General features: G+C 39.6%; 1 protein-coding gene across 1 annotated transcript in view; it reads left to right on the top strand.

The window, feature by feature from the left end:
- The window catches only part of cntn2 (contactin 2), a 137,058-nt gene that overhangs the window by 41,994 nt on the left and 82,113 nt on the right, over positions 1-12,951 (top strand). The window contains exons 2-3 of the mRNA XM_028796741.2: positions 2,643-2,778; positions 11,618-11,756. Coding sequence (XP_028652574.1) covers positions 2,721-2,778; positions 11,618-11,756 — 197 coding nt within the window. The 5' untranslated portion in view covers positions 2,643-2,720. The remainder of the gene's footprint in view (positions 1-2,642; positions 2,779-11,617; positions 11,757-12,951) is intronic.

Genomic DNA, 12,951 nt, shown 5'->3' on the forward strand with positions numbered 1-12,951 from the left:
CTGAAATTTATAAGCAGAACACAAAATAGATTAGCCTGAAATCCTATCCACAAATGCAATATGGCTACTGAAGACACAGACTCTAGGCAATTGTGCTGATATTCCAAAAGAGCCAGTCCTGTAATTGGCACAGAAGGGGCGTAGCAATTTGAAATGCCAACAGTAAGTTATCTTTTCTCAGCCTTTAAAATTTTAATGAGGGAACTTGACAAGGCAGGCAGAAAGTCAGGAAATTGTAAGGGACACAGCATCAGCTTTTGACAGCTGTTATAGCAGGGTCTGCTTTCAATCCTACCCACACTTGTCTGATATCCTGTTTTTATTTTGTTGCCTTAATTCTACTATTTCATAAATGTGTTGACATTAGAGCTATAAACCAGCTTATATGCTCATCTGTTCGCTTCAAAATGATAAAGCCTATAGACAGGAAGCATTGCTAGCATGCCAGTATTGCTCAATGGATGGTATATGGGTGTATGTTGACAGACATCACTGTATTATCAGAATTATTGTGTTTCTTAGCTAACACCTTTATGTAAGGTGAACTGTAAGATCAGAATGTGTAACACATATTTACAGATTTCTATGCAGTTTAAAAGACTTGCTCAGAATCACACAGTTAGGAAGAACCCGTTGGCTGCTACACCATACTTCTAAAGTAATTACCCAGCAGCTCTGTTAGGCCAGTAGCCATGAACATTAGCGTGTGCATGAGTGCTCCCCATGTAAGACTATTGCCTTGTCTACATTTGCTCCTGTGACATTTATAAAAGGTACAAAATGAATGAATGGATTTATTGTAATTGTTGTTTTTTTTAAATGTGTCCAGCCTGCCTTGCATGAATCATGTTATGTTGTAAATATACACTAACAATTTAAAGACACATTCATTTGAGGACAATAACAAGTAGTCCTGTTACCCTACTTTTGAGCTCTTACACTCAGCAGAGCTCACTATAACTTATGTTCCCTCAGTTCACATCTAAGCGTGTTTGCTCCTTCAGGGATTGCTATTTATACCTCATCCTAGGTTTGTTTCACTGCTCTGACTGCCAGGCCATATTTCATTCAGATAGTATTAGACTACTCATCTCAGAATGCACCATTTAAAGGGCCAAGCTACCATAACTGTTCCTGGGCTGCTTGCTCTCCTATAAAGCTGTAGGATCTTCCATTTATTTATGCCATTACCTTTCAATTTAATCTGAGACAACACTGGTCCACCCTAAGCCACACACAAAGGACCACCTGTATGACCTGAGACCTGTGTACATGAAGGGAACTCTCTGGTTTTTCTCATCCTTCAATTAATGTCCTGAAATTGTTTCCAAATTTTAACCACAAACACATTTACATTTATTTGTTTTGAAGATGCTTAAAAAACTTAAAAAAGAGATCAACATAACTGAGTAAACATCAGTCTGGGGGGGGACTGTTTGGAAATAAGTGTTACACGACAAGGTTACAAATTTGACCACTGCAATTGAAGAGTGCAGAACAAGATACAAGCTAAATTCAGTTCCTAGGATACAAAACCTAGGAAAGCCATTATCAATTAGACAGAAAGTTACCAAGCAAGAGATTCTTCAAATGCCTCTTAATTACATTGAGGGAGTCAGACTTTTGCATGGAAGTGGGAAACGTGTTCCACCAACTAGGAGCTCCAAATGAAAAGTGTCTGGACATCACCAGATGGCATTCATCAGCAGATCTGAGTGGTTGAGAATACATATAGGACCTCATGAGTGTCACTATATATATATATATATATATATATATATATATATATATATATATATATATATATATAGGTGCTGACCCTTTGACTACTCTGTAGGCAAGCATCACAGATTTCAACTTACTATGTGCCGCTACGGGTAGCCAGCATAGTGATCTGAAAAGGCACAGGCACATACTCAGGATCTCAGCCCGGTCAGGCTGTCGGCCTTAAATCAGCCCCTGAGTTTGTTAGTGTGTGTGTCTGTGTGAATGAGCCTTGTGTTGTAGAGGTGTGGGTGTGTGACCATCTTATACCCAAAGATGCTGGGATAAACTCCACCTTCATGATCCTGAAATTAAATTAAAAAAAGGGTTGGAGAATGTTCTGCTATTTTAATTTATCACCATCACGTCCAAAGGAGGCTGCCACGTTGTAAAATTTTTCTACCAGAATGGACTTTGACCCTCTTACTTCATCAGCAAATGGATAGATGGATCACTGATTTATTATTTCAGACTTGTAAACATCGTTGTGCATGAGACATTCATTTTCTTCCCTCAGTGTTTTAATCCTACTTTGAGATGTGCCCATTCACTTTTCCTTCCCCAGACTGCAGTTTCTGTGCACCTTCTTCTTTCTGCATTGCTGATTGGTACAGATGACTCTATACATTTTATAAATGTTTTCCAAGACCCTGTAAGAGATGTACAGTATAACACATTGCATATAAATCTAACTGATAGAAAATGAGTAGACATGCTGGAGCCATCTCTGCACAGCGGGACTACAATGCATTAAGTAAATCCCTTTATCTCAGACTATACATCCAGGGGCCGTCTGAAAGAAAGAAAAGTCATGCGACACGGGATTCTTGTTTAAGTATCTATGCCTCTTAAAAGTGTCTTTCTGCTTTTTCTGACAGGGAACCCTGTTCGTGACTGGATTGCATGTGGCAAAGAAAGCTGTCTCTTCAGTTATTCTGGATTAAACTGACCTGAGAATGTGGAGGCTGCCTGCTTTCCTAGCTCTGGTCTCATTGTCCCTTGGAGGAACAGTTGGTAAGAGCCGTTTCTTACGTGTTAGCCATTGGCACATTTGTTTTGAGGAGAAAAACGCAATGCCAACTCCCCCTAATGTGTCTGCACTGAGCCATTAGATTTAGGAGCCCATGAGAATTTGGCAAAACAATTAAAAATTAACACTGTTATTTCAGATCTGCAGGCAGTAGCTGTGTTATTTCGGGAAAATGTTTCCCTTTTAAAGTACTAAGGAGGAAGTGCTCAAGCTCATGAAAGATTGATGTGCAGTGCGTGCTGTCCTGGTTTTAACTAAAAGCCTGCATACCCCTCCTGGGGGTCCTCAGAGACTCCCTGCTAAGCTGACGGAGAGTCACATCATATTATATGTCATTCTCCACCTCCTCGGTGCTTCTATTAAACACTTGTGACACTTACAACATGTCTGGGCTCTACCAGACCTTGAAAATTGAGTTCTGGCACCTTTAGTGGAGCATTTGCTTTGCGTCTCCATCTGGAGAAGCAGAAATTTCTTATAGAAACCTTTCATATGCATAATATAGCATGACTAAGGTGGGTGTTGCTCTCTTTGGCAGCTGTAACTTATACTTATAACCTACTTTTAAAGTACATCCCCTGTACTAACATCTTGGATGCACTGACAGGCACACACACTGGCTAAGCTAGCAAAGAACTTGGAAATCCTGGGCAGTTAGCATTGTTGGTATCTGTATGGGGCAGTGCAGGTGCCATACTGAAACATGCTTGAGACCATTACGCTATCCCCTTCACTTTTCAAGAAAAGCATCCACAATTTTAATGCCAATATACTTCAGACTGTGTTGTCATTTATAGTGCCAATAAAAAGTATTCAACCCATTTGGAAGCTTTCACATCTTATTAGTACAACTTTGAAACCCAATGGATTTAATTTGGCTTTCTTAACATTAATAAACAGGAGAAGACTCTTTAACATGAAAGTGAAAACAAACTTCCGCAAAATGATTAAATTAAAAACATATAAAACACAAAATAATTGATCGCATAAGTATTCACTCCCTTCAAGTCATTATTTAGTAGATTCATCCTTGGTAGCCATGAAGGCCTGCAGTCTGTTTGCACAGGTCTCTACCAGCTTTTACGTATCTGGATCATGCCATTTTTTCCCATTCTCTGCTCAAGCTCTGTCAGTTTGCAAGGAGATTGTGAGTGAACAGCATTTTTCAAGTTCAGCCACAAATTCTCAGTTGGAGTGAGATCTGGACTCTGACTCGGACACTCCAGGACATTTGTGAAATTTTAAGCCATTTGTATAGCATTGTCTTTACTCTTGAAGTCATTGTCATGCTGGAAAACAAATCTTCTCTTAAGGTTCAGATTTTGGGTTGTTGGTTCCTCCTGTATTTTCATCTGTGTTACTATATATATTTTAACCTCCACCTTCTCAACTCTTCAATGGTCTGTTGCAGAGAGGCCTCCCCACAGAATGGCGCTGCTACCATTTTTTGTTAATGTGTAATGTTCAAACATTGCATTTAGTCTGATGACCAAAAAGATGATTCTTGAGCCCACCAGACCACAGAACCTTCTCCCAGCTAACTTTAGAGTCTCCTTATGCCTTATGGCAAACTCTACGCAATATTTTTTTAATGGTGGACTTTTCTTTGCCATTCTGCCATAAAGCTGTGACTGGTGAAGCACCTGATCACAGTTGTTATCTGCACGATCTCTTCAATCTTACCACAGTAACCTGTAACTCCTTCAGAGGTTCTCCCTCACTAGTCTTCTTCTTATACTGAATTTTTGTGAATGGCCTACTGCTGTCAGATTTACAACTGTGCATAACTCTATCCATTTCTTAATGATTGTTTTAACTGGATTCCAAGGATATTCAGGGACTTGTGATATTTTCTTGTCTCCATCCCCTGACTTTTCTCAGACTTGTGTAAGCCACAATACTGAATCACCTTAAGTTTAACCTTCCAGATAGAATGCATTTATACTTCAGTCAACTGGAACTACTTCAGTCAACTTAACTACAGACAGATCATCTCCTTTGAACTAATTATGTGACTCCTGAAACCAACTGGCTGCACCAGTGATGATTTACGTGTGTCATATTAAATGAGTAAATACTTATAGCAACTAGGAAAAAAATGGCAGGATCCAGATAAGCAAAGCTGATAGAAACCTGCGTACTCAGATTCACGGCAATCATGACTGTCAAAGGTGCATTTACTAAATACTGAGCTGAAGGGAGTGAATAATTACACAATCAGTTATTCTGTGTTTTATGTTTTTAATTAATTTAGATTACTTTGCAAAGGCCTGATTTTACTTTCACAGTAAAAAGTCTTTTTCTGTTGGTCAATGTCAAAAAAGCCAAATTAAGACCACTGTGATTCAATGTTATATAACAATAAAATGTGAAACCTTCCAAGAGGGGGTGCACACTTTTAAAATGCACTGTAGTCTTAGCCGTATGACAACTCCAACTCTCACAATTACAGCACCATTGATTATACAAGCAGCCTAAGTATTTGATGTCATGTGAATGTGTATTGTCTCCTCTTTATACTGGTCTAACAAAGACCATGCATTGAGGTTAAGAGGGGCAGTGACCAGCAGAAAGTGCTATGGGACACTCATTGGATGTTGTAAGGGTCCTTCGGAACAAAATCCAAACAGGGTTGTATACTGTAGTTGCACTGACAGGGCAAATTAGACAGAATAAAAATATTTACGGCCCGGGAGTAAGCGCCCTGCAAAGGCAATAGGAAATGGCTGCATGGTGAAGAGACGTTCCCAAATTCGTTAGAGGTAATTGGAGATCATTCTTATGGCTTATGGTTCCCTACTAGATTTTGGGAAGGAGAGGTTACCTGGGGGATGGATGCCTGTTGATTTCAATGTTAGTAACAGCTCAGGATTAGAGGAGCACCTGGGTTCTCCAGTGAGAACTTTAGTCATATTCCCTCAAAATTTCCTCATAGTACCAGTAATGTCAGAAATGTTTCATGAGATTGTTCTTTAACTGGTGTCGGGCAGGAGGTGCAAAGCAATCCCTCACCCACTATTCCGGGATATATAAATAAGTGATATTTGGAGGGATGTTGAAATGATTGATATTTTCTGTGTATATGCCACCACCTGCATAAGGAAGTTCTACTGAAAGAGATAAAATTAAAATGCTTTCTTTTAATAATCAAAACTTGAAAGTGAATGTTTAGGAGTTTCCTCAGTCTCTTTGTTGTATATCACCACATCACACATCTGCATTTTGTGAAGGCAAAGTTATCACCAGACAATGTGCTGTTACACTTTGTTACTTTATATAAACAACAGAATCACTTGTGACATGAGATACAACAACAAAAAAAATCACAATTTTACTACTACTACTGCTATTACTACTACTACTACTACTAATAATAATAAATACTATTACTATTACTACTACTACTACTAATAATAATAATAGTAATAATAATAAATTCTGCTACTATTACTACTACCACTACTACTACTAATAACAATAATAATAATAAATACTACTACTACTACTACTACTACTACTACTACTACTACTAATAATAATAATAATAATAATAATAATAATAATAAATACTACTACTATTACTACTACTACTACTACTACTACTAATAATAATAATAATATTAATAATCTGCGGTGGGCTGGCACCCTGCCCAGGGTTTGTTTCCTGCCTTGTGTCCTGTGTTGGCTGTGATTGGTCCAGCAGACCCCCATGACCCTGTAGTTAGGATATAGCGGATTGGTTAATGGATGGATGGATATTAATAATAAATACTACTACTATTACTACTACTACTACTAATAATATGATAAAAACTTTCAATACTACTGTTGAATGTGCCTAATGAGCTTACCTAGTGCAGTAAATAGTTTTTGGGTGTAACATTTTTAATCATATTCACTTTGTCTTATGTTAATACTTGAAGATTTTTCATTCTAAAGGGTTCACAAACTTTTTCTCACTATTGAATATGTATATTGCCTCAAAGAGAGGAAACAATTACCGTCTCTCCTTAATAATGCCAAGGAGGCCAAAATGTACAAAAATAGGTTGAATAAAATACTAAGTGGAGGGAAACTCAAACTCTCACTCTTATCGGAGGGCCAGACTACCTTTAAAATGTTTGTGTTGTCAGCTATCTAGTGACCTTTAGGTACCTAGACTACTACTGTCCAAGGCATGGTTCCCCCTTACCAACCGCCAGTCCACCCAGTCATTGCTTTCAGCTGACATGTACAAAATACTCCCCCATGTCAGCTCTTCCAGGACAATACACTACACTTAATCTCTGCCAGTATTTCGTTTTTTATTACTAGAGCTTTGCTCAACACTTTCCCTGGGCTTTGTCCTCCATATTTTCTGGGAATTCATTTTCCTACCCAAATTACAAAGTAAATAGTAAATCAAGATCATTCTGCTGCCTTCTTGGGCATTCCTAAAACTGGCTTTGAGTTCTTGTCTATTTGATCGGGTGCCTCACCCGCCCCACCTCTAATTACACTGAAGCACTTCCCTACTCAGCCACCCACCATGTGCTACTTCAGGCTGGAAGTGTTCCAGTTGCAGAATTATACTCTCTCTGTTTCCTGTCACTTGGCACCTCCCTGTTTTCTCCTTGCCACCCAGGGGACCGCTTCATAGTACAAAGTATATTTATACTGATGCCACAAGTGTTATCAAGATTAGAAGACCTCAATTAGATGAAGAGTATGGCACTCACAGTAGGAATGAACCTACACAATTCAGAGTGGAAAAGCAGAAGACATTAGAAGGGTGCAGAACTTGAAAGGTATGGCTTCAAGGAAGGGAACAGGCAGTGGCACCACTGCAGGGCAAAGACAGAGAGAGACAGAGTTAAACACTGGGTTAAAACAGGTAATGTATTCTTAGGGCACTAAAGGTCAGATGACCGACCACCAGAAAATTTCCTGGTCATTAGGTGACATCAAGGGGTTACTCCTTACAAAGGAAGGACTGGGCCTCCCCTTTAGGAGAGTTAACAAATGGTGTCCTACCCAAAAATCATAAGATCTCTTGGCTGCTAGAGAGCCCAGGGTTTCAAATGAAAAATGGACAGGTGGGAGTATGTTGCCAGTTTATGAGAATCAATGTCTAAGACGTTAGAGTTCAGGAGCCATGGACACCAAAGGTGCCTAGGGTAATTCTATCTTGGCATCTCAGTAGCATACTTAAAGCCCACCTTGACCATGAAATTTAAAACCATCACTGAGAAGATCACAGATTGAGTCTGGAGTCTGTAGGTGAGATGGAGGACGCTCATTGTGTAAATTAAAGCTTGATTGTGTTCTGATGGCTTGTTCTTGTTTTAAAGTTTCCTTGGCATTATTAAAAATACTATTATGCTATTTCATTTTCTTATTTGTTTTATGGTCATTAGTTTCCCTGACAACAACCCTGAATTATTTGCATGATGTCATCAAAGCGACGGGATAAAAGTCACAACCAATGTCCTGTCTTTATCCAAGATTGTGAATATCTACAAACTATTTAACACTTCAGTTTAATTATCTTGGTTTCTGCTGGTTATCGACTTTTAGGCATGCATTTTGATTTTCATTTTGGGATTTCCTGGTCCTAATCTTTGCCTTTTAAACAACAACATCCCTTCTTCTGATTCTTTTAACATACATTGAGGCATATTTTGAAGACATGCTTACCCTCATCTGTAAGACTAAGTGGAAAATTCAAACAACATTGCTACATACATATACATTCTCAAATGCCCTTCCTATATTTCAGGGTCACATGGCCAGAACTTACAGTATACTGTAAACAGGGTCTAATTTAGACATGGTAAGGCCCAAATCTATAGGAAGCTATAAAGGCCCTATACGGCAAGTGTTAGCAAATAGTAAAGCAGTATAACAACTGAAATTGATAAGAATGCCTTCATGATGTATAACAAACATGTGCATGTGTGTGATGCCCAAGGTTGCCCATAGATGGTATATTCCTCTGAAACTTGTGCATTCGTAGTCAAATCGAATAGGGTGAATGAGGATACAAACAAGCAAGAGTGGTGCAGATGGTTCATTCCACAATGTTCAAAAAAAGGAATGTAGGGAAGGAATATAAAATCAAGAAATAATCAATAAATAATCAAGTAAATCAAGGGTAAAATCAAATTCAGAATCGGTCATTAAAAATTACTCTTCCCAGTGCCCATCTCTCTACACCTCTTGCTCTGCTCACCCATCTTCCAGGCTTAATCAGTGGAGGCGAGATTCCAGCAGCCCCACACATCTCACATCCCAGCCACCTTTCCGCCACCATCCACCAGGATGTGCTTACCCCGTCTCTGTCTTCCCTTCACCTATCTTGGCATGCACTGGATGCCTAGGAGTGCACGATCAAACCCCATCATTATTTTTGGACCTTTCTTTTCTCATTTACAGACCCCTTTAACCCTCAATGAATGCAGGTGTGGCAAATGAACCATGGAGCCCTGATGAGAGACAGTTGCGTCAACCACTTGCGAACATGTTAAACACAATTAGCCAGTTCCCTCATCAAGAATCTCCACAGCTACATAGCTTTTCTCTCACACACCTACACTCTTGGGGTCTGTGCTGCTTCACTGTTTTTATTAAAAAAAAATGAATGTTAATAATGATAAAAAGAGGCCCCTTCACACTATGAGGCTATAAGATGTAGCTTGTTTAGCTTATAACTAAATCTGGGTGCAAGGCAGACAAATATCTTTGACACCAGTCAATCGCAGGTCACAGACGTGCCCACACTACATACATTATATTTAAACACATTAAACACAGGATAAGGTGTTACTATCCATTGTTCAAACACCTACAAGAAATAATCATGGAGTTAATGATAGTGAAGACTGGATGGCACAGAGAGGTTTTCAAGTGGGCAGCCTCAGTTGTTGATGTTTTGTCAATTAGCCCACTACATTTCTGAAGGGTTCAACAGTGATTTCTAACATCCCAGAATTGACCCTTCTGTGTCTACCTAATCTTCAGAATCACTATTTTGGATGCTCATCTGTGGTCATGCTTCTTCAACCAAAACCATTGGCTGCTCTTCTCTTGTGCCTCTAGGGCAGATTTGATTTTAAGTTTTTTTGAAAGGCTGGCCCAACATCTTTCAACAGCCTGGTGGAAGAGTTTGACGCAAAGCCTCTGTATTCCACTTCCACTAGGCAGAACTTTGTGCTTCAGCCCCGATGTTGTTCTTCAGCAGCAAGCTCTACATAGAGAAACTTTTGTACTCTCAAATGTTTCATCCACTGATTCTTTCCATGGTACAATGAGCTCATTGATATAAACTGTATGTTGTGGCAGATGGCCGTGGCCCATGCCCGGCTGGGATGTCCCTGCAGCATATGGTCCGGGGGAGCAAGCATGGGAGACCCAATACCTCCCCCTAGACACTAGTTGGCAGCCTCCCTGGGTTGCAGAGGTGCCTCAGACCCCTGCAGGGCTTCATGGGAGTTGGAGTTTGGTGCAGCCCTGTTGGGTTCTGCAGGCGCGGCAGTGGGAGCTGCTGGGCCCTTCTGGGCAGCAGTTTCGCCACACCCAGAAGTGCAGTCGGATGTTGGCAATCAAGCACCTGGAGCACTTCCGGGTGCCTAATAAAAGGAGCCATCAACCACCACTCAGGAGTGGAGTCGGGAGGAAGAAGGTGAAGCTTGGGAGGAGAGGCTCGGGAGGAGAGGTGGAAAGGCAGAAGGAGAAGTCCGGAGAGGAGAGAAAGGACTGAACAAGAGCACTGTGTTGTGTGCCGGGCTGAATTAAGTAAAAAGTGTATGTTTTTGGAACATTGTGTCCATGTCTGTCTGTGCCGAGGCTGAACTACCACAATGTATTGAAGCAGACCACAGCTCTAGGCCAGGCCTTGGAGACATAATGGCAAAATCTGATGGATAGGTGAGTTGTGTGCCAATGTGTGCCTTCATCTTCCAGTCACAGGCTGAATGTAGCTGGCCTAGCTCTGACAGTATGGAGACATTTCTGACTGTTTTTTCCCCCTTTACAGATGATGGCTTTTATTTTTTTGGGTTTAGTTGTTCTTGATGGTAATTCACTTAGCCTCCAGAGCTGAAGAAAGGGACTTTATGACTTGAAATTCTAAATAACCTAACGCGCACATCTTTGGAGATCTGAGAGAAAAATGAGGGTATCTACATAGGCATGGAGAAAAATTACAGTGCAGACTGGATTCAGAGAGCGACCAGTGTGGTCAACCTGAGAGGCATCAGCTTAAGCCACTGTTATGCCCAACATAGATGCTCTGAAACATACTTAATAACTATAACAATACCATAATTAAAAGAATTATTAACAGTTACTATAATTGCAGTTACATCTTATGCTATGTGATTTCTTTCTTATGTCATTTAGCTCTATCTGGAATTATTAGGATTGACTTGTTGGTGAATAGACGTACTTCTGCCAGTAGAGGTCCCTAAAGTACCACACTGCTTCATTTTGTCTCTTGTCACTTAACTCTGCTTTGCTTTTTCCCATATTGGTTTTTAATGCTGTCATTAGTAGGATTAGATATTTTTTATTCTGCATCATTGTCAGAGGCAGGTGCAGTTTTGCATAGTTTCTTATTTAAGCCATTAACAACTCTACATGATGTGTTGCATGTGTTACATATATACAAATAAAAATAGGTAAAAGTTTAGAAACAATACAGAAAGGATCCTGTATTATGATGGTCATAATGCACAAGCACAGCAGAGTTAAGCCTTGCTCATACTACAAACAGATATTTATATGCTGAATGAATTAGGACTGCTGTTTAGTGTGGATCTCTACTGAATATGCCTTTTGTTTCAGAGCTCAACAGCTTCACAAACATGAACTATGGGCCAGTGTTTGAAGAGCAGCCTTCCAGCATTCTGTTCCCAGAGGGCTCTGCAGAAGAGAAGGTGACACTGACGTGTAAAGCTAGGGCTAGCCCACCAGCGACATACAGGTGAGTGTGAATGGGCAACCATCCAAAAGAGAAAGATCTGTTTGAGAAACTCCAAGAATGTGCCGCTCAGTCTGTTTGCCAACTTAGAAGAGGTTCAGACACAAAACATTAACATAAGTAGCATTATAAAAAGTAAATGGATAATTCATCTACTGGGAATGAAGTTTACACATGATACATGTACAACCTGGACAGGCAACTTAACAACAACATAAGCAGAAGTTTGAAAGTTCACAATAGCTAAAACATTCAAACCTAACTTGCTAATCTTGCTCTGTTAAACAGAAGTGCTTTCCTTTCCCTCTTTAATCCTGAACTTAAACATGCTTCTTTTATATTAAAACCCCACCCACAAACTTAGATCGTCCAATGACAATAAGGCAACTTAGTCAGCTGGGAATTAGAGTAGACTTCTCATATAGGTCAACTGCTTAAAGTGAGCAAAATACAAGATCACTTTAGGGCACACCATAACAGCTGCAACTGTAAATACCTGGGAAAATGATAACCCATGCAGTAAATAATAATACAAGCAGCATTCCTTAAATAAGAAAACCATAATGCATACAATGCAATAGAATTTTGGTGATTAGAAAATACGGATTAACAGGAAATAGAGAAAAATTTAAAGTTGAAACAAGAGGTGTATTATCACTGTCCTCCAGGATAGGTGAAAAAAACAAAACTTAAACAATATCAAACATGCATGTCAGTTGATAGATGAGTCTAGCTTCAGCTTTCAAGGTGCATAACAAAATGTCTATGTAGTCTTAAGATGCGTTGCAAAGAGATGTGTCTTCAAGAGGCTTCTGAATACCAGTAGACTTAGAGGTGATTGGATGGTCATGGGAGAAATAAGCGAATACAGCTTGGAAGGCTTTCAGGTGTCTTGAAGAGTGAACAGCATAGCAAGGCAATCACAAAGACACCATTTGAATGGGTGTCAGCATACATCTGAGTGGTCACAATGTCTAGTGTGAGCCAAGCATTTTCTGAAGTAGTCTAGACATTTTAATATGATAATCAAGAACCTTATGAGTTTTGGGTTTTGATAAACTTTCAAACACCCATCAGCAAACTATTTTGATCATAATGGGCACAGGTAATGAATTGATGATGCACTTTCATGGTGTCGAATTGGGAAAGGATCAAAAGAGAAACAAATTAATTGAGGTTTATCTTGCAGAGAAATCAT

This window comes from Erpetoichthys calabaricus, chromosome 3, assembly GCF_900747795.2.
Source record: "Erpetoichthys calabaricus chromosome 3, fErpCal1.3, whole genome shotgun sequence".
NCBI lineage: Eukaryota > Metazoa > Chordata > Cladistia > Polypteriformes > Polypteridae > Erpetoichthys > Erpetoichthys calabaricus.